This window comes from Poecilia mexicana, unplaced genomic scaffold, assembly GCF_051168715.1.
Source record: "Poecilia mexicana isolate PSO_F unplaced genomic scaffold, ASM5116871v1 scaffold_3, whole genome shotgun sequence".
Classification (NCBI taxonomy): domain Eukaryota; kingdom Metazoa; phylum Chordata; class Actinopteri; order Cyprinodontiformes; family Poeciliidae; genus Poecilia; species Poecilia mexicana.
Genome location: NW_028263372.1, coordinates 36,161,178 through 36,183,873, shown reverse-complemented (window position 1 = coordinate 36,183,873; position 22,696 = coordinate 36,161,178). Strand labels below are relative to the sequence as shown.

General features: G+C 44.9%; 1 protein-coding gene across 1 annotated transcript in view; it reads right to left on the bottom strand.

Moving 5' to 3' along the window:
• The window catches only part of LOC106908612 (SH3 and multiple ankyrin repeat domains protein 2-like), a 164,902-nt gene that overhangs the window by 41,887 nt on the left and 100,319 nt on the right, over positions 1–22,696 (bottom strand). The window contains exons 13-16 of the mRNA XM_088004520.1: positions 15,722–15,861; positions 13,841–13,954; positions 8,244–8,325; positions 2,704–2,786 (exon numbers count right to left, since the gene is read on the bottom strand). Of these exons, the coding sequence (XP_087860646.1) occupies positions 2,704–2,786; positions 8,244–8,325; positions 13,841–13,954; positions 15,722–15,861 (419 nt within the window). The remainder of the gene's footprint in view (positions 1–2,703; positions 2,787–8,243; positions 8,326–13,840; positions 13,955–15,721; positions 15,862–22,696) is intronic.

Here is a 22,696-nt window from a genome sequence, read left to right as displayed (position 1 = left end):
CATCCATCCTGCTGGATGGAACCGGCCCGACCCAGCCCTCCCTCTCCCCCCTTCGCTCGCCCGCTCTCGGGGAGGTTACAGAATCCTGCGGCTGGGAGAAACCAGTGGTGACAAGTGACACTTCCTATAACTCACCGTCTTACTGGGAGACACACACCGCGAGCGCATCCCAAGATCTCATGGGAGCTTCTTAACACAGTTGTGATGTTTCTGCGTGTGTGTGTGTGTGTGTGTGAGTGTGTTGGAGAGAGAGGGAGAGTGAGAAACAGAGAGAGAGGAGAGTAGTAATGCAGAGCGAGGAAGAGGATGTGAGCCTATGTGACAGCTCCAGCATCAGGGCATGTTTGTGTGTTCGGCCCCGGCCCAGTAAGTGGGGCCGGCTCCGCTGCTCCAGGGTGGGAGTCAGTGTGTGTCACACGGTCTGGAACATTCCTCTGGTTTTACTGAGCAAATCTCTCTTTAACTGCTAAAAAACAGAAACATCAACAAAAAAAACACAGCCTCTCGACAGAATCAAAGAGGCGGCGGCGACCAATCGAACGGCGCCGCACGGTAGTGGAACGCAACGTGGATTATGACACGGCGAGAATCGTCGTAGAAACCGATGCAGCAGCAGCAGCAGCAGCAGCAGCAGCAGCAGCAGCAGCTCCAACCAGCTATTTTTAGAGCCCCTCTCACAGCCTGCTGGAGCCTCAACCCGCCTGGATGTGCCTCTCGTATCACAACAAGCACTGAGGAGGTGGGAGGGGGCTGAGAGGACGGGGACGGAGGACAGGGACGTGTCAAACGTGTCCGGAGGAGCTGCATGCCAGCAGTCCTCCTCTGTGCTGATGTCATGGAGTTTTGCTTCAGCGCCACATGGACGGTGGTTCTGGTTTAGGAACCCACCCATCTGAAAATCTGGGCCGATATTGATATCCGATATATTATCTATATCTCCCAACTGACCAGATGATGACATTGCTTCCTTACTTTAGTCAAAAACCCACCAATCACATGGTCACATGACCAAACAAATACCACACGACCACATCCCCTTTCAACATAAAAATGTCAATTTTTACAGATTTTTACTGAAAAATCTGTATTTTTACCGACATAAAAATATGTTGTTAATACGACCCAGTTTTAATTAGCAGACTGACACAGGTACAAATTCCTAACATCAACCGGTGCTGATGCCGATAACATGCTGTACTCCTAGTTTGGTTGGTCTGAAGTGGCAGATTTACACCACATAATGCTGCATAGCTTCACAAAACAGTGAAACTGAAAAGTAGTTAGCTAATATCTTCACAGTGATTCACTACTTCAGCATGTTGATCAAGACCAGCCGCATGCATAAAAGACAGAGAGAATCAGTTTAATGAGTAAATATCCGACTGACCAGCAGTTTGAAAGCATAGCAGCTGAAACGTGACAGCCAAGCATGCGATGATGATGCTGCAGCATCGCATGCATCTCCTTCTTGTGCTCCAATTGTTACAAGATTGATTTTACCGGAAGATGATGAACTAAAGATGAACTGGGTTAATACGAGCATTGGTTTGTGATCTTGGGTCAGAACTTTACTCAGGTCTGAATGCAGATTAAGGGACATAAATTACAGCTAACAATGAATCGATCACTATCAATTATTTTGACAATTAATCAGATTAAAAGTGGAATATTCTGCATATTTTTCATTCACTCACTCAAGTCTTATACAATATTAGAAATAAATTTAAAACATACAAATAAATAAATTATTTTTAAGATAAGGAAATAAAAATAACAGCATTCCTTTAGTGAATGTTTTATCATTTGTAGCATCTGCAGGTAAAAGAATACATGAACTGTGGATTAACATAATCTACTCAAGCACTAAAAATGTGCTTAACGGGAGATTTTATTTACAGAACTTGAAGCTAAAACTGAAACTTGAGGAGCTCTGTGTAGAACAGACCTAAAGACGAATGAGATTTTTGTTTTCAATGCAAAATGCTTATATTTTTGTACAGCTTTATCTTCAGTACTGCTTTGATTGTGTTGATCTTTCAGTAAATGGCCTTTCTGGAGTCTGTGTGCTCCGGTTAATGATGAACCGATTACGATTATTTCAATAATCGATTCATCACGGCTTCCAGCCGTAAAATTGCCCGAGATTAGCTTTTAAAAGCTAATCGTTGGAAGTTCCAACTCTTTCAGATGAAATTGTTTAAAGTGCAGCCCTGACGCCCAGCCACGCATACAGATGAATTCTGCGGGTCACTTTCACTGTGCTGTAAAGTTGTTTACGGACACAAACTGAGGCTTATGACGTTTTTATTTAATGCGTTCTGCCGTAAAACAGACCGACATGCAGATGCGTGCAGGTCAGGTGTAAATGTTGCTGCTGATGTCAGAGTCCGGAGGAGTTTAACGTTACGCTCTAATGTCACGCAGCTCTGGAGGGTCAGAAACATCCAGCCGTCTCTGACACACATGTCAACACATCCAGCTGATGTGCAGCGCCGCATTCAAGCTGTTTCTATTCTAATGCATAAACAGCCCGACATGCACAGAATTAGGGTCATAATCTGGATTTCAACGCACACAGCAGCTGTGCCAACAAGTTATTTGTTGGTATAAATAGAATTCGGCATTTAACTAAATCTGTCTCAAACAAACATGCACAGAAATGAATCCTTGACAAAAGCAGCCATAAATGAGTGAGTCTCCTACCTTTGGCCCCGCGCAGGACGAAGCCGAAGCCCTCATTCTCCTTCTTCTGGAGCACCACCGTCTTCTCATCCACCACGCAGTCACTGTGGAGCAGATGCCGAGCAGAGCGCCCGTTAGCACAGCCCATCATCCGCAGCATAGCCACGGACGCCCTGCCCGAGTGGAGGTTCATGCTGCTGGAGGAGAGCTAGTCCGGCCGGGGCAGGGCAGGGCAGGGCAGGGCGCCCCCACCCCACACCACCACCGCCTCCTCCTCCTCTGGCTCTAGCAGCCCGAGCGGCCGCGGCCCCGGCAGCCCTGCGACAGCATCTCCGGGAAAAAAGACGAGCCACAAGATAAAAATAAAAAATAAAATAAAGTGAAGAAGAAACGACGGCGATGGCTGCAGCCGCTGCGTCTGGAGCGGAATCTGCCGCGCGGTTACCGCTGCCGCTCCTGCCGCTGCTGCGGAGGATCCGAGCGGCGGTGCGGCAGTGCGGCGCCTTCGAGGAGACGCGACATGAGTCTGGAGGTTGAAGGCGGCTCAGCGGCTTATGGTGAGGCGGGGAGGAAGGCTGCGGCTCGACGGGAAGGCGGGCAGGGAGGGAGGGCGGCGGAGGAGAAGCGGCGTGGAGCGGCGTCTCTCGGTTGGAGAGCTCCGCAATGAGAAACCACAGCAACAGACTCGGCGGAGAGATAAGCGGAGTGGGAGTGGGTGGGTGACAGCACAGTCATTTACCGACTTCTTAAAAAGTGTCTCTGCCTGTCTGAGCAGATGACTGAGAATAAAGCTGCGGATCAGTTTGTTTACATTACAGCCTTTAACTAGGACACAAAAATCTGAAAATCCTACAGGAAACAAAGAGGGTTGAAAATAGTTTAAATTTGTTTTTATTACTATTATAATTTCGAATCCTCAACAGTTAAAACCATTTCTATCACATCTGGAGTTCCCCAGGGATCTGACCAAGGGTCCATCTATAACCCACGTCCTTCCCATCGGAAGTTAATAAGTAAAATTACTAACAAAATTAGAAAATCATTAAAAGTTCATTTATTTTAGCAAATCAATTGTAAAACTGCTAACACTGACTTGTGATTATTATGACTTACAGCAAAATGAAACAGAGGAAGTTATGATATTACATCACATGAACAAAATGGACTTTTAATGCAGAAATGTCAGATCACAGGTTCTGTCTTGACATTAATTCAGATCACAAACGTGTTCTGTAAGGACAGCTAGCCTTAAACAAGCTGGCTGTTCACAAAGTACTTTATACAGGCACATTAACAGAAAGTTGAGTGGAAGGAGGAAATTGTTGCGAAAGTTGCAGCATTGAGAGGAACGTGAAGCAATTCCTATTCACCTTAAGCAACGTCGGCCTCCATGACACGCTGCATTACTGCAGTAAGTCATGCAGAAGGAGTGAATACAAATATGGACATATTTCTGCATTTTAATCTGATATTTTCACCTGATTTACTTAAGAAGCACATTTGAATTTTGTTGCTCTGAATGTAATCAATCTTTATACTTTGACTTTTTCCAAATAAATTACTGAGGTAAATACATTTTTTTAATGACATTTTCATTTTTTGAGATGCATCTGTAAAATGCTGATAATTAGCTTCACTTCCAACAGAGTATAAACTGTAATTCAGGAGTTTTTGGGATGTTTGCATCCCCAGAAGCTTCAGTTTAAATCTTTGCTTGCTCACAAATCCTTTAAGTCCTTTTATCATCAGCGACAGAGCAGATAAAACCGTAATCATCGGTTTGTGTGGCACACTAGAAGACGCAAACATGCCTGTGTGTTCATGCGCTGTGTGTGAGCAGCAGCTGTGGCGCTGGAGCCTCCGCTGTTGCAGCTGCAGCTGTGTTTATGAGGAATCCTCCATGAGGTGATGAAGCAGCAGCTTCTCCAGAGCAGCTCAGGGAGCCCGTTAGGTCTGACTCAGCTCTACGCTGCCGCGCCTCACATCCTTTCTCTGAATTCTCTCATTTCACTTCCTTCTAACCTCCCTCCTGCTAACAAGCTGTTTCTGGAACACACATGCAGGAAAAAATGCTGCATTTGGGCTCTGAGACGTCCGAACCAAAGGTCAAGTTTGCTTTTATGACTTGGGGCGACTGCTGCAAGGGCGGCTCATTCATCTTCTATCAGGATTACAGCGAACAGACACGTGGGATAAGAGGGAGAAAAGACAGAGACAGAGGAACGAAGAAGGAGAAAGAGCGGCGACCGCCATCCTAGCAACTGTTCCCTTAGCAACGGAATCTGTGTAGAGAGGAAGGAGGCCAGCGATGCTGATACACCGAAGGTTACCTCACAGCATTCCCTCACACACACACTCACACACTCTGTGTTAATCTGAAATCTGGCCTCTGTATCAGGCCAGCAGCCTGAAAGCTGATCCAACGTGTCATGTTGTTCAGCAGCGAGCGGGGAGGGCCAGCAGGCTGCAAATAGAGCTGAGCGTGCAGCATGCATGGGAGGAAATGTGAAGCCTCTCATTGTGAGCTCCACCGTGGGAGTCTGCAGGGTATTTATAGCGGCTCTCTGAGCTGCATGGTCAGATTTTCATCCCTCCACATCAGGAATCTGGAGATCCAGAGGTGAGTTATTCGGTTCCCTCCTTACATCACCAGCACAGGAGAAAAAGCCTGAAAATCAGCCTTTCATTGTGACCCGTTAATGGCGTTCTGCAGAGTACTCTCAGTGGCGGTTTCCTTCCTGCCGGCTGCATCCATTTGTGCCTGGTGACTGAGCAACGCCGCCGCCATCATCAGCGTTTTATCCTGGACCGCTCAGGGAGCTAATGCAGCGCGGATGGAGGTTCACATCTGGAGTCCAGCCAGCAGCGCAGCAACATTCTGCAAACTGGGAGAGTTCCTGCATCAATAAGCATCAAACGCTCGGAGAGAGAGAGTTCATGGGAAAACTCGTTTCTCCTGCAACACTGAAAATGAAATTAGTCCCGTTTTCCTACTTCCAACAAAGTTTTAGACAACCTGCACTTCCCTTTGGGAATATCCCGACTTTTAAGTTTTTATTCCTGCTGCAAAGAGCTTGAACTGCTGATGATGGCTTTTGCTGAACTGCTCTTCTTATGAACTTGCTCAAAGATTTTTAATTATCTTTAGGTCAGGAGGCTGGAAAGGAATCCTGGCAAACAAACGTCTGAATGCAAACTAAGAGGTTCAGTTAGAGATCATCATGTTTTACAAAGAATGAAACAATTAAAAATAAATTAATAAACTGGTTTTACACAGCCACGTGTACAGTATTATTTTATAAAACGATGTGCGGGGATATTGGTTTTTATAAAGACTCGGCTACATGTGGACAAGGCCAAAGAAAAATGAAACACGTTGAAACATTTGATTAAGTTTGGATGTCTGTGTTTGAGTGCCTGGTTTCCTCTACCAAGGAACACATGATGGCAGCTTCTGTCGCCCGCTAAACATCACAGTAAGCATGTAAACATGGACTCGTCCTGATGAAGACGTCTCCTCTCCCTCTCTGTCTTCTAACCTGCAGAGTTTCAGCACAAAGCGCCCAGTTCTCGTCTTCAAGTGCATTAGTCAGGATTACGGGGCTGCTGTCAGTGATCGATCGGGTCTACTTGCAGGTCTGGTTTCATCTGTGTGCGACCTGCTGCCTGCCCACACACACACACACACACACACACACACACACACACACACACACACACACACACACACACACACACACACACACACACTGAAGAAGATAAATTCCTCCTTCCTTCCCCACTGGCAGCTAAAAAACACACACATACATCTTTAAAGAGGAAAGAAAGGCTTGACAGGAGGACCACAGTGTTCCATAAAAAGAAGGAAAAAACCTGAGCAACGTCTCAGAAAGAAAATAACAACCATTAGGGATGTTTGCTCCTTCAAGGAAAAACCCCTGAAACCTTTGGACCTGGAATGTTGCAGGACCTGGAGTCTGCGTCACGTTCTGCCTTTGGCTGAGCAGCTTCAGCCCTGCTGTGTGATGCATGGCAGACACGCTTCACCTTGACCCACATGGAAGAGTCGGAGCTCCGGACTCGGAGTCCTGCCAACGCACATCCAGCAGAGTAACGAGGAAACGCCCTGTTACCGCATCATCTAAATCATTTCTCTGGGTCTAACGGCCTTTAAAGGCCTTTAGAGCCAAGCTATATAAATAGATCAAAATGATGAAATCACTCCATAAAGGTTAAAAAACATCTGCACTGACACCTGTTTGCAGTGACTAAAACTGGAATTTAAAGAGTTTTTTTTTTTCCTGAGAAGTTTTTGGAGTTTCCATTGAATTGGTCTTGGTCCAGAAATGGTTCTGGATTCTGCTTTCAGATCACCTCTAGAAGAAAATAAGTGTAAGTTTTCACACCTGTAATTCCTTTATTTTAGTCCAAATCAGTTTATGAATTTAACTTGTAACTTTTTCCAGTGGTTCAGTTTCTTTTCAGCTAGCTAAAACATCAGTCACGCTAACCATTAAGCACCAATCAGAAACATTTGTTTTGCTAACGCTACACCAACATGTTACTTAGTGATGGCTAATGCTAAGCGCTAAGTGACCAGTCTGCTTTATGACCAGAGCCCTGCTGTGGTCAGTTAGAAAAATCAGCAACTATGAAACGGAAACCATGAGCGAAAGGTCAGGTCTGAAGAATCACTTCCTGAAGCATGACTGTACATGTCGAAGTGTAATTACAAATTTGAGCCATTTGAGGGCGACATACTATGTTACAACACGTGTTGAAATCAACTTTAAGGAGTTAGAATAAGCTAAACACCAGGTCGGTGGAACTAGTTGGCAATTTAGCATTAGCCGCATCCTAAAAGAGTTTTCTGAAGAGAACCACTCACTCTGAGCGGGCCAGAACCGGTTAGAACCGGTCCTGGTTCTAATGGAGGACTCTTTCTGTTTAAACAACAGGGCACCACATCATCCCACTGTCGCCATGTTTCTCAGGAGGGATTGCTGAAATTACGATCAGTTCAATTTAACTGTATTTGTAATAACATAGACTTCATTAGACTTTACTAGATCTGAATCAGTGGGTCCATTTGTCTGTATAAAGTTAGAAAATCATGTCTGCTCCTCGGTAGCGTTTGCAGAAACAGAGTTTATAGATTAGATGTTTAAGGAAAGAGATCGGAGTTCTCTGGGACCGGATCAGAACCTTCCACTCAGCCCATTAACATGCTGCAGAGATTCACCAAACTGACTGATTCTTTTAAACAGAATTAGTTCAAGGCGGAGCCGGGATTAGACTCGATTTCTGCTGCGACCCGGAGGAGAACACATCCATCTTCGTTCCCGCTGAAGCTCGTATTAAAGCGGACCTGACAGCAGAGGAGAGCAGACCTCAGCACCACTGCGTGTCGGCGTCAGGTGCCATCACAGCAAACCGTTCACTCAGAGAACTCGGTCAGAGCCGACAATTCAACCAATTTTCCTGTTTCTCAGGACAGAAAACGTGAATGAAGGCAGACGGAGATGAATCGGTGGCACAAAGGACTAAACGTTCAGGCTCACCTAGAGGCGTCGAAGCTGTCGTACGAGCCCACGGTGTAATGTCTGAAGAGTTTCCGTCTGTCGGCCCGGTCCGCTCGGGAATCTGAGAAAGAGCCCAGCAGAACCACATCAGAACCACAGTCCACTTACAGGAAACATCTGGAAACGCCTGCAGTAAGCAGGAAGTAGCAACACGCTAGCAGGTTTTACGCCGCTGAGCAAAGAGTTGGTCTAGAACTACAGAACCAAAACCAAAAGACGGTTTCAGAACTGGACCGGGTCTGGAGACACGACCGAGACTCCAGTCTGTCCCCTCAGGGACAAACGGACGGACACTTTCAGAACAGGTTCATAGAATAAGGAAGAAGATCCATCCAACGCATCCATCCATCCAACGCATCCATCCATCCATCCATCCATCCATCCATCCATCCATCCATCCATCCATCCATCCATCCATCCATCCATCGTCTGTGAAACAATTTTGCCACAAACTCATGTTGATTACAGAAATATCAAAAGGTAAATCTAGTTTCATAAACTCTTTCTGATCAAAGATGGAACAGAAATCCAGACGTTCTGCAGCAACATGCTGGTGGTTTCAGGTTCTCGTGGTGCTGGCGGAGAATCAGGTCCGTGGTGAAACATGGTGCCGGTGGATCCAGACGTGTTCGCTCCGTGTGTGTGGTATGGCGGCCAGCTTGACCTCTTGACCCCATCACATGGATCCTGACCTGTGGATGTAAACCCAGAGCTGAAGGTCGTCTGAGGGTCGGAGCTGACCCGGTTGGTGCATCAGGCCCAGAGGAAGAGGAAGCAGCAGACTGACATGGAGGCAGCTGGTCCTCAGTGGTGCCCCCTTCAGGCAGCAGGTGGAACATGAAGATGCTGTTTTTTTCTCCATCTGGTTTTCTGTTAAAACAAACTTAACACTTTGACGTCGTGATGTTTGTGTAAACAACGTCGTCAGTCGGATTCTCATTCGTTTGTCAGATTAATCTTCATCTCCTCCCCTCATCTTCCTCCCTCTTCTGTCACACCAGCTGTCACTAGTTCACAGAGACGGCGCCTGAGGTCATCGCTGCAGGAAGGCCTTCCTCCTCTTCCTGGTTCCATTTCGGGTCCGATCGGGTCGGATCAGACAGGATTACCAGCTTTTCTCTTTCTGTTTTACCGAGAGGAAAGAAACGCTCGATGTTGGTGATGAGGAGCGAGGAGGGGACGTGTCGTCTCCGGCAACGCGGTGGTCCATAGCAACGGTCAGCTGGTTTCTATGGTCACAGATCAATAGGGACGCAGCAGCCATGTGTCTCACCAGAACACAGAGTACTCACATTTGTGTGAAAACATGTGCGTCTGCTCCGTCTGTGGTTGTATCACCGTCCTGTCAGCTGTGTGTGTGTGTGTGTGTGTGTGTGTGTGTGTGTGTGCGCGCGCGCGCATGACTGATTCTGCTCTGGGTTCCTTCCAGGCCCATTTTAACCCCCGTTTTCCTGCCTATTTCAGTCTCATCGTGGCTTTGAGCTCCGGGGAAAGACGTGAGAATGAGACGGGGGAATTAGAGCAGCACGCACGTGTGTGTGTGTGTGTGTGTGTGTGTGCATGTGCGCAGCGGGATGTGCTGCAGCTGCTGCACATCTGTAACAGAATTACAGTAGCAGGTTTTGTTTTTTAGTTCCATGGATGTGGTGCTGAAATTTAGGTTTAAAAAGCAATCAAGCTAACGTCGGGTGCCGGTCGCCATCTTTGTAGTTTAGATTGTTTCATATGCAGATGTTTCAGATGTTTGATGGTGGGTCAGTTCTGGTTGCAGCTGCAGCAGCTCCAAGAAGGAACCAGACGATCCGCCTCCTTCAGGATGAGGTGAGAACATGAAGCCAAAATGGACGCCAACCTCAGCGTAACGTAGATCAGAAACGCTGAAGGCCAGAAACTCTGGTTTGGCCTTACGCTGGTTTGTGCAGGTGAATGGAGAACAAAACGAGGCTGAAAAAGTTTCAGTTCCCAAACATCTTCATGTCAGAGTGGAGGCTCAGACAGGAAGCTGTCACTACAGACAAAACCATGAAAACTCCAGGAAACAGAAACTAACATTCTGCAGGAACGGACTTTGGACCGACTCACCGAGAAATGTTTCATCTGAGCTCTGGAACGAGACGTAAACTGGATCTGACTGGGGTCCATACATGTCAAATAAATAGTGTTTGCTGCAGAGACAGGCTGGCTAAAATGATAAACCATCCAAAAGCCCAACATGAAAATAAACAAGTGAGAAAAAAGTTTAAAGCTTCCAGAAACGCCTCAAAAGCTCAGATCTGGAGCTGAAACGATTAATCAGATGAATCAATTATGGAAATAATCAACTAACTTAGTCTTTCATTAATTAACTGAAGCACACAAACTCAAAAAAGGCAATATGGTGAATGAACAACACAGTCGGGGCCAAAACTGTACAAAAAATATACATTTTGCATTTGAGTTACAATAATAAAAATCTGTTCATGTAAAATGGACCATCAGTTCAGTCCCACACTGAGTTTTCTCATGTTGATGTTAGAAACATTTCTAGCTAAAATGTTTTTTTAAAGGTTTTGTTTGTGCAAACCTTCCTCAGAAACCTCACATGATGCAGTTTAAACCAGGGATGATGGATGTTGATATTCCTGCCAAAACGATGAAACATTGACTGGAAGAACACAAACTTTTCCCAGGTCTGAACTGGGATCGTTGTTCGTTTCTGCTGCAAAGCCAGTGGATTTGTTCTTGCTTTGGGTTTTAGAAAAGATCATCTCAGATTTCCAAAACAGTTCATCTGTTACAAACAATTCAGCAGAGTTCAGTTCAGTCCAAACTGGAGAAATATTCTCTCTTTCCTTTGGAGTCCAGTCCGCAGGTCCAGTCCTCTCCTCCAGAGAGGAAACGTTTCCTCCGGATGCCAGACTGCCTCCGGTGGCTGCCGCTCTGAAATAATCTAATAGATTAAACTGATGAACGTAAATCTGCTGTTTCTGATCCAGGTTGATCGATAACATGATGTTAAACTGAGTTCTTCTTCTTCTTCTGCGTGTTTCCAGACCTCTGAATCGAGCCGAGGTCCAACCGGAGCGTGTGTAAACGGGCTTTAATCCGCCTGCATCACTTCTATTCAATTAGACGGATTAGAGGCTAAACGCCTTTAACTTAAATCAGCGTGTGTGAATTTCTGTGAGAGAGGGCGGGAGGAAAAGACGGAGGTAAAAATAAAAACTGCAGGAACATTAAACATATTAAACTGGAAACATCATGGATTTAGACGGAGCTGCCGTTTCCATCAGCGCAGCTCTCACTAACACGCCAACTCTTCCCTACAGACGGAGCACAAAGGGACTTCGTTTCTCCAGTCCTGATGAATAAATGATGATGTAGGCATTGAATAATTACGCGACTCACAGGCAGCTTTAAATGTTTAAATATTTCTTCTGCAATCAGCTTGTTTCCCTGGATTATCTGAAGCTAGCGTAGCGAGTGAAGCCGCCATTAACCGGTCAGATTGGTATGTTTCTCCCTCCGCTCTGTGACTCTGCGGGTCCAGAGTCGGATCGGGTCGGGTCGCTGTTGGAGGTTGTCCGGGTCGGTCCGCTGCTGGGAGATCCTGCTGCCTGTGCAGATTTATAGCAACACTCAAATCCCAGAGGAAAAACGTTCCAAAACGGGAAAGAGCTGGAAGAACGAAGACAGACGAGGTTTGTTCTCAGGATCGGATCTGAAGGAAGTCAGAACGATCCGACCGCCTCAGGCCTTCTCCGGTTCATCCACAGGCTGCCGCCATGTTGGCTCTGATGTCCTGAAAACCAAACCGTTTGAAAACGACAAACCGTCGGATCTTTGTTTTCCTGAAAAACCCAACGATGAGCAGATTTTACGAAGAATGTCCTGGTTTTACTGTGCACACCAACCAACCTCCCAGAGGGGAATCCGTCCCACAGCATCACACGTCCTCCACTGTACCTGACAGTGGACATCAGGTGTTCTTCACATGAAAACCACTTGGGGTGTTTGTTGCAGCAACTTGTTCCTCAGACAACCAAACCTTGTTCTTACTGTATGTATAATAAGATTTTATTTTTCTATTATATGGCTTGACATAAAGCAACAAAGGAAGAAATCCTGTTGTTCCAGTTTATGTTTGTGATGGTAGGACACAAAGTTTTATTCTGCTGTATAATGGTTGCTATGGAGCATGTTCTCTTGTGTTTCCCATGTTGAAGAGAAGCCGTGGATTTTTATTATTAGGTTATGATGCGGCAGTAAAAGATGAATTTATCTGAATTTATAGAAAATCACAATCATCCATCTATATTATCCTCGATCAACTGCTTTACTGCTGCATGTGGCAGCACAACACACACACACACACACACACACACGCACACACACACACAGTTGACCCGTGGTTTCGACTGAAGCCGCCTCTGAATGGCTCTCTGCAGGACGCCATACTGTGCTCCCATTTCTGACAGGCTTTTCTTTGCAGGCAGACCCGGGGGCAGCTTGGACGCGGCGCCGCATGAGGGAGGCTTTCCCGCGCCAACGGCCTTGGGTTAAACTTTAAAGTGAGCCACACAGACGAAGGCAAACAGCCAGAGAACAAGAGCCGCCCCGGAACATGGCTGGCGCTCCCCGGGGGAAGAGTTAGACCAGAGAGCTGATGGATGTCCGCCTTGTGCTAATCTCAATAATTAAACAAAGCAGGAAAACAGATGAAAAACAGGCAGAGAGACAGAAGACGTCTCAAACGTCTCCTGTAGATTTACAGCACAAAGCGGACGTAAGGACGGGGGAACGTTTAGGGGGACGGAGCGTGAAGTGATATGTTCATTAGCTAGCACCCATAGGAAATAAGAGCACAGCTGAGTTAGCAGGGCAATGTAGCGCTAAGCTCGGCACACGGCAGCCTGGGGGACACGGGAAGACAGAGGAGGACACACATGCAGCTGAAACACGGGCCACGTGCCGCCACACACCAAAACGCTTTCATGGGATCTAATTAAGTCTTAAGATGTTTGATTAGCAAGTTAACGTTCACAAATGAGTTCTGAGTGTTTAACTCCAGCTCGGGCGTAAATCTCTCTGAGAGACAGAAGTTGGTGCAAAAAATTTTAAAGGAACGTTCCAGAAAAACACCAAAGTGGAGATTAGTCAGGAAACGACCTGATGTGGAGCAGGGAGAATGTTCTGCCGGGAAACGCTGGGCCACTTTTTCATTTCCTGAAGGTTGTGGCCTCAGCTAGCAGCTAGCAGCATGAAGCTCCCTGTCACACACCGATCACACTCCGAGTAGAAAAACAAACAGCTTGAGGATTTTTATTTGGCCTCTAAATCCTCCACATCGCCAGGAAATCGAGTTTCGGGAACGGGTCCAACTCTTGGCGCCCCCCCCTCACACTTCCAGGGTTAGCATCTGCTGCTAACATCTTGGTGCCTTCAGGCGTCTGGTGGGGTCCATGCATCAGCGGGTCAGGAGTTACCGCTTTCATTCCCACTCATGAAAACGTTCAGCTCATTTATGAACAGAAATTTACAGAGAAAAATCTGAATGATGGTTCTGAAGTGGAACCAACACAGCCGATGCTACTCACAGGTCCTTTCCTCGGTGGCCTTGGCCGGGACTTCCTCCACGCAGTCGGCCGGAAACCAGCCCACCTGGCCGCGGGCGCTGCCCTCCCAGAATCCCCCCTCTCCGATGCTCAGAACTGGGAGGAAAAAAGAAACTTAAAAATTAAAAACTTCATTCAAACAGTAAAGTTCAAAATATGAAGTTTCAGCAAGGAGGTTAAAGTTAAGTCGAGTCTATTTCCCCTTTTTTCACAGTATCATCACATATTGTCAAATGCCACCATCAAAATCTTCAGGTTTGATGGTCAATGTTCCAGTTACTGTTAATGAAAAGCAACTTGAACCAGGTGGGATTTGACCTGTGTGTACAGGAGCTCAGTTTCAGCTGTTTTTATGGAAGTTTGTTCCAGATTCATGGTAAATAGAAGCTGAATGCTTCTTCTCCATATGCGGTTCTGGTTCTGGGGATGCAGAGCAGAACCAGAACCAGAAGACCTGAGAGTTCTGGAAGGTTGATAAAGGTAATCAGATACATCAGCAGCAGTGGTCAGCACTGCTAACGTTAGCTGTGCTAACACCAAGCAGAAGCCAATGCTAAAGTGCTGAATTCAGCCATATTGCGACCCATCATGTATCGATAGTACAACATGCCATAACATACAATATCACCATCAGCATGGCTGATTTTACTGTTTCACTGCGAGCAAGACATGTAACAACAGCGTTAGTATTACTGCTAGGAAGCCTGACAGGATACATTAGCATGGATTAACTAGCCATCACTTAGCTAACATTAGCTAACATTATCTGCGTGGACCAGCGTCACTCAACAGATTGGAGGAAAATGACAGTTTTTTGCCTTTTGTTGCTCTTTATGAAGATGATTCTGACACAGCATGCTGCTCTGCTCTGCAGCACGTCAGCGTTCAATCATGGTGTGTTTAAAGACGGCTCGGAAAAAACATTACCACATGCTAACAACGGTTTAAACAAGGCTGAGAAAAGCGCGGTGGACATGTAGTTACACCCGTTTATGTCTTTGTGTCAGTTTTATGACGGATAATTATTTCATTATGGAAAAACCAACAGGTCAAATAAATCATTAAATAACCAAAATTAAAATAATTTTCTAATTTTATTTAACTTCATGCCACAGCAGACATGAATAATGAACAGCCTGTGTTTTCCTGACATTAACTTCATTACTCTGATTCTTCACCGTCTAACAGAAACATGAGACTCAGAGTCACGACGCTGAGTCTTTAAAGGTCAAAGGTTAATCTGGCAGAAAGAGTTTAAATAAAGCTGAAAGACGTCCATCTTTTTTAAATCTTAATGCATGGATGGAAATCTTCATCCTTTGGCTTAGCAGAACCAGGTCTTAGTGGAGCCTCTTCCAGATAAGATTCATCTCTCATACTGTGAATCTCTGCATGCTCGTCTCTGCAAAGTCCTCAGACTTTCCTGTAACTGGCATTAAATAACAAACATACACTCATATCTTTTGTCTCTACACATATTTTTGTTCCTTATTTTTCCTGTTTTTAAGGATTAACTCTGTCTTCAGTCAGCTTCTCTCTGCAACCTTCAGAGGAATAAAGTCACATCTTTATCCTGCATCCAAAACTATCAAATGTGTCTCAAGTTTAGAAGCTGTGAGAACTAAATTTAAAAGTCCTTTATAATTCCAGATGGATATTTTACTTTGCTTTTCTACACCCCGTAATATTTCACATTTCCTTAAAACAAAGACATCTAGAAATCTCTGATCCAGAAAACACAATTCAAAGCAAAAGGAAAAATCTTAAAATCTGTGTTTTTCTGGATGCAACTTTGGAATATTAGCTCAGATTTTCATACATTTTCAGGGCAGGGTAAAGTCTATCTCCCAGAAGCTGACTGACCTTTGACCCTGTCGCCTTTGTAGAGGTTGATTTCTCCCTCAGCCTGGGCGGAGTAAGAGCGAACCACCACGAAGTGTCTGCCTGGAACGGCGCTGTACAGCTTCCTCCTGGGGCCGGGCGCCTCGCCGTGACCGCTGGGGCTGAGAGAGGAGGCACAACAGGTCAGGACGGGGGTCAAAAGGTCAGGACGGGGGTCAAAAGGTCAGGACTAAAAGACACGGGCCAAAACCGTCAAACACCAGTTTTCCACTGGAAAAAAATACTGTTATTACTGTAATTATTGTCTAAAAATTTTGTTTGAAAATGTGTGAGCCTTATTAAATGTATCTAGATGCATCTAATAAACACTTAGCAAGATGTCTATTTCTTTTATTTTTTTACAGGAGTTCGAGGTGATTGAGGTTTAAAAGTAACTCTTTGTCAGATGTTGACTTGTTTATGTTTTGCATGTTTGTTCATTTATATGAAATCATAAATAAACCTAAATAGGGTTTAAAAGAAATGATCTTTAAAGGAGAAACACTGAGAGCCAAAATGTGTGCAGACCCCGGGAAGATAAAAAACCAGAATCTCTGAATCAGTTTTTATTTGCTTGGTTTTGTCGCCTCACAGAATCAGAACCGGTTCTGACCCACAGAGCTGCTGTGGGTCAGAACCGGGACAGCAACAGATCCAAGGATCGACGTTTACATTTAAAACGTTTTTAAAACACTTCTTCATTCATATACAGCAGGATACCATGGTGTCATAGCGCCACTTAGTGGTTAGTATTCATAACAACACCGAAGCAAAACATGGCCTCAATATGACCGTGATAATCAGCTGAAGCTGTGTGTGACTCGGCCGTATTCCAGTCAGAAAGGAGCAAATATTTTATTCTAAAAGCTGTTTCTGAGCTCAAAGCGTCTGAGTGATGCAGTGCAAAGAGGAGAGGAGAGGAGAGGAGAGGAGAGGAGAGGAGAGGAGAGGAGAGGAGAGGAGAGGAGAGGAGAGGAGAGGAGAGGAGAGGAGAGGAGAGGAGAGGAGAGGAGAGGAGAGGAGAGGAGAGGAGAGGAGAGGAGAGGAGAGGAGAGGCGAGGAGAGGAGCAGGAAGGAAAACTAGGAGAATAAAAGCGGAAGCTGGAGAGCGGGAGGGAGGGACTGTTTGCAGTAAGTGGGTCACCTTGTCCTGCAGACTCCACTCCTCCTCAAATGTTTGCGGGCCTTTGGAGAGCTAACCCCATTCAGAACCTACTGAGACTCCTCACACATTTTCCCAGGGAAAGCCACGGACAAAGCTGCAGCCGCACTCCGAGCGGCTGGAAATAGCGCCTACCACCGAGAGGCCAGCTCTGCACTGAGCACAGGAAGTGACACGGAGCTGTGAGGAGTGTTGTGCTTGAAGGCCGAAACAACACGCTGCTGCAGATCTCCGCTCTGCTTATGATTTCAGATAAAAGGTTCAACACACAAGGAGAAACACGGCGAGCAAAGTCAGAACAGTAAATGGTCCAGTTTACTGAACCAGTTTGAGTTCCACAGGCAGGTCTGCATTACCAGAGTAAGATATTAGCAGAATAAAGGGATTTTCATAAGAAAACAGCCTTGATGGAGTTATAAAGATCTGACATGACCAGTTCATCAATCACTTAGAATTTTATTCTCATATTAGTATACTTTATTTTTGTATTATTATGACATTCTCGTGTAACTACAACTTTTTTGTTATTAGCACTTTATTCTGCTAAGTTGATTATTCTCATATTATTATTACTTTATGGCAATAATATTATTATTCTTGTAGTATTGTGAGTATTTTTGTGTTATTACAACTTTATTCCTTTTCATATTGTTACAACTATATTGTTGTATTATTACAATTTCATTCTCATGATTTTTAATGTTCTATTCTGATAATATGACTTTTGTTTTATTCTCGTAAATTAAAACTAAATCCCAGCCTGCCACTAATACTGCGTCTGGCAGGTCAATGATGGGAAGATAAATTATTTTATTTGCCAACAGCTGACATGTCTACAACGGCCACCAGAGGGCAGAAGAGCAGCGGACGCTTCAGACATGATCACCGGTAAAATTAGAGGTTTGGCGGAGACAGAGTCAGAGCACCGGGTCAGTCAGGGAGGTGCAGGTGTTTCCTCAGGGTGGATCCAGTGAGACCATGATGGGACACCTGCACTCATGACGCCACCTGCTGCGGCTGACAGGTGCTAATTGCCTGAGAACAGAGCTGCTAACTGCTAACTAAACTGCTAACTAAACTGCTAACAGAACTGCTAACAGAACTGCTAACTGCTAACAGAACTGCTAACAGAACTGCTAACAGAACTGCTAACTGCTAACAGAACTGCTAACAGAACTGCTAACTGAACCGCTAACTGAACCGCTAACTGAATTGCTAACTGGTGACTGCTAAGTTCTGGATTTCAGCATCACCAAAACAGTTTTTTATTTTTAAACTCAGCTGACTTCACAATGTTTAATGAACTGAACTAAAACTACAGAGATGGATTAAAAAAACCTTAAAACACAGAAATGTTCATACTGCCTTATTCTTTTACCATCTTTATTCAGATGCGGATGAAGCTGATTATTCCTCCTCCATGCAGCAGAACCACATCCCCACTCTGATCAGCTCTGCCCTCAGATCCGGTCCATGAGAACCAGAACAGGATCAGAAACCCAAAGTGCAGCAGGAGCGAGCCGAGCTGATCACAGATCCTCCACACAACGCCTCCCAGAACTTTAATCTTCTCAAGATCCACAAAACAGTCTTCAGTAATTCCCCATCAACCAACCAGCAGCTACTGAAGATAAAAATGCACCGAAAATAGTTTTTCTGAATGTTTCCGAAACAAAACTCAACACAATAAAGTTTCTGGATTTTCTGACATATGTCTGTGTCCTGATAAAACTCTTAATTTTACCAAAGATTCAGTTTCAGACTAAGCTAAATTACACAGAATTAGTTTTTTCATCAAACATTACACCAACCCCCTCCTGCTGGTGTAGAGATTATGTAATCCTCATGTTTCTGCTGTAATCCCATAATATGACCCACACATGACCTGTAATAATCTGGCATTGGGCAGCGTATTGTTATGTCAACAGTTATATTAAAGATGATGAACAGACTTGAGCAGCAGCTGCAGCCTGGTCTTTACTGTCAGTCTGCATCTCGGCTGCTGCACTCAACAAAAACCAGCAAATATTCTGGACCTGCAGCTCCGTGTTCAGTTAGTTCAACCAAAAAACAAAATGCTAACAGCCGAACACGGTGGAGGAGGGCTGGTGATGTGGGCTTGTTTTATTTATCAGAAAACCTGTATGACTGAGTCTGAGTCTGTCCAACAACATGATCCACACACAGCGGCTCTACGGCTGAAAAAGAAAAGAATCATGGCCTAGTCAAAGTAAGCACCTCGACCTGATGCTGACATGCGGAGTTTTAATGAACAACTGGACTTTTTCAGCAAATTTCTGATTTATCTGATGAGCTGTCACGCTCGTTTAAAGGACTAAATGAATCCAAAGCGTTTCGATTTTAACCAGTTGAAACAAATAGTTAAAATATCTGATTATCGCGTTTAATCCTCTTTGCCTCTCAGCGGAAACATTTGGAAGATTTAAAATCCTCATAATTAGACAGAAGTGTAAAAGTCACTATTTCCTCCTCACAGTAGTGTGAATACGATCAGGCAGCAGGCGATTATTTCTCCCTAATTTAGATTAACTCCAGTTAATCCAGACTAACACTGGCTCCAAAGAGCCAGAACTGAGCTGGTGGTTCTGAACGCAGTGAAAACACAAATCATTAGAAATGACTGTCTCTCCTTTATTCGGAAGTTCTCCTGATGATGCTTTTAATCTTATGAATCTTCCATAAAAGTCAGATTTGTGGGTTTGTGACGTTTTCTGTCAACACCTGAGCTGTGGATCTCTGCAGCTCCTCCAGAGTTTCCCTGGCTGCTTCTCTGTCTAACCAACAAACCTTCAGGGAACATCTGGGCAAACCGAACACAGCTGGACTCTGATGGGTCCCTCTGCATCATTTCTTCCTGTAAAGTTTAACCGTCTCCTGTTTCTGTTCTGAAGTCAGATTTTTAATCTGAGATTATAATTTCCAGGCTCTGCGTCGTTGCTGATTGTGTTTTCCGTGTTCTGAGCGAACGTGTCGTCTGCATATTGCTTCATGACCCAATCAAATCAAATCAGGCGAATTTCATAATCGCATCAAAGTCGCAGAGGAAATCTGCTCCGTGCTGTAATTGGGTTTGCTCTGCAATAGAACAGCAGAATTTCTTCACACCGTGATTTCTTAATGAAGTTCTGCGCAGCAGAAGCAGCGAGGCGACGCGGCGCAGAGCGCGGCCGTCTCTGGTGAAATCACAGAATATTAACAGCGAGATCTTTATGAGTCACATCGAGCAGAAACAGCCAAACCTCCGGCCCGTCCTGACACGGAGGACACGTCTCATTTCTCACCACGGCGAGCTGGGAGGCGGTTGCCATGGCGCCCAGAGGGGTTACTGACAGCTGTCAGCGATGGGTGGATGGAGCGGGGAGCAGAGAGAAAGCGGGGCTGCGGGCTCACATGAGGCCGTGTGACATGTTGAGTGGGAGCGGAGGGAACGCCGCAGAGAGGCTGTCATGTGTGGGCGGCGGCCGGGCGAGGCGGGGGGCAAAAACAAAGACAGGAAGAAAAACAGAAGGGAATTATGGGAGTTTCTGACAGAGCTCGACACGACAAGATCTCTGCGTTAAACTGCTTTTATTCCCAGACTGATCAGAATTTAACAGATTTTACACAAAGCCAAGTAAATCCAACCTCAGGTGACGATTCGGCACAAACTTCACCACAGTGAAAACCCACTTAATGCTGATTAATGGTTAGCATTGATCTAACTTTTTAGCTAGCAGACTGTCCATGACCAGCCAACTGGAAATAAACATCGGTTGTTAATATTGGTCCAGCTTTAGTGGTTTTGATACAATGTTAACAATGCCAACATCGTCTGATAACGATGTTACTGCGATTTATCACACAAACCCAGGTTTTCTTCTTTCCGCAGCTTTCTGCTTCAAACTATCCAGTTAAAAGGTTGGTGTAAATAATGAGCCTAAATGTTTAATGCAGCAGAGCATCGTCCAATGTGCTTTTACAGTGTTTTGACTCAGGAGGACAGAAAATGTGAAGGATTTTCTTGTTTTTTATTCCAATAGGAGAGAAATGAGATGCTGTAAGGTGGCGAACACTGTCACTAATTGCCTCGTTTCTGTAAGTGGGCCAGCAAAAGCTGAGCAGAGCCGCAGCTTCAAATGTCCCTGATATCTAACCCTGATAGGCGAGGAGTGATTAGGTTACAGACCTACATTGGTAATAATGTTCTGCTTTATAATTACCACCCAGTAGGTCATCTTTTTCTGAGCTTTAAGGAGAATCCAACAGTGACAGAAGCGGCTTCCAGTAGCACAAATAAATCATCCGGATCCATTTTCTCCAGCCGGTTTAGACGTCAGCTGACACACGTATTAAACTGCGTCACGTTTTTTCTGTCATCTCAACTCACTGCCACTGAGAGAAGCATCGTTCCTGCTGATCCGTGTGTTTGTCCTTATCAGCAGCATGCACATTCCCAGAGAGCAGACCTTAAACACAACTCCTGCGTGTCTCTGAAACAGACGATCAGCAGCTGCTCAGATGCCAAATTAATCCACAGCTGCGGTAGAAACAGAGAAATAAACGGCGGTGAACGTCTGTGGTAGCAGAGCTGCTATCTGCCGCCGGGTTCTGGAGGACATCAGGCGGCTCAGGACGGATTAATCTGTCAGTTACCGACAGCATGAGGACCGTCGCCACGGCAATCAGGAACGATGGAGTCATTAAAACTTCTGCAAACATGCTGATGAGGCTGAGACACGAAACTCCAAGAATCCGAACACCATCAGCGAGCAGGCAGGAACTTTTTGGACTTGAAAATTCAGATGGGAATCAGAAAAATATACTTCAGCTTAACTTAGTTTATTAAATTGTAGGGTGAAATATAAGAGAATCTCTGGATTGTTTTGGTTCTGAATTTTGTTCTGGACCTGAGACAGAACCTGCTTATCTTCATGTCAGGCTGGGCAATAATGACGTAATATTGTCCTCTATGATCTAAAAATAGCAACGTTTTGCTCAGTTGCTGTCAGCTGTGAACAGACACGTTAAAAACATCAAACTAAGGTTGTGTGTACGTCACTTCCTGTACCTCTGCTCTGCAGAACCATAGACATAATATAAGCATAGACGCCTCATGGACCGCTCCTGCGCAGGAAATACGGCGGCCATCTTGGAGCGGTATACCCTCCTACTTTGCTCAACCAAAACAGCAGCAGATGCCTCAGCACTGAGGGATATTGTTGTTCTGGTCGATGGATTATTGATGTGAGGGCTCCACAGACAACATTTCACAAGTAAGATGGACATATTATTGTGTATATATTGTGATTAGAATATTACTTTACTGTATTTATGTCCACCGGCGAGATACCAGCTAATATTAGCTACAGTGCTTGGTGTAATACGGGTTCAGCCCCGCTATGAAGGCTAACTGAGATTCTGTAAATCTAAAAACATTTATTATTCTCTAACATTGACTTAGATTATCTGACACAAGGGCCTATATTAGAAATGAAACAATATAACACATATTATAAAACTTATATTATGTGTTATAACATTCACCGGCAAAGTTTACACAGGTGGTAAAGACTATTATTTATATTCTTTCACTCTGTCAAAAGTAAGATACATCCTAAATCTTCTGCTTTTGTTTTGAAAGTTTCCTAAAGACACGATGTGAGGAAGAAGAGGGAGATAAAGAGAGACGGATTCACTGCAGCACGGATGGATCTCACATTGGGTTTTGGACTCGTTGGCTGAAAAACATATATGTACATGTATATATATATATATATATATATATATATATATAT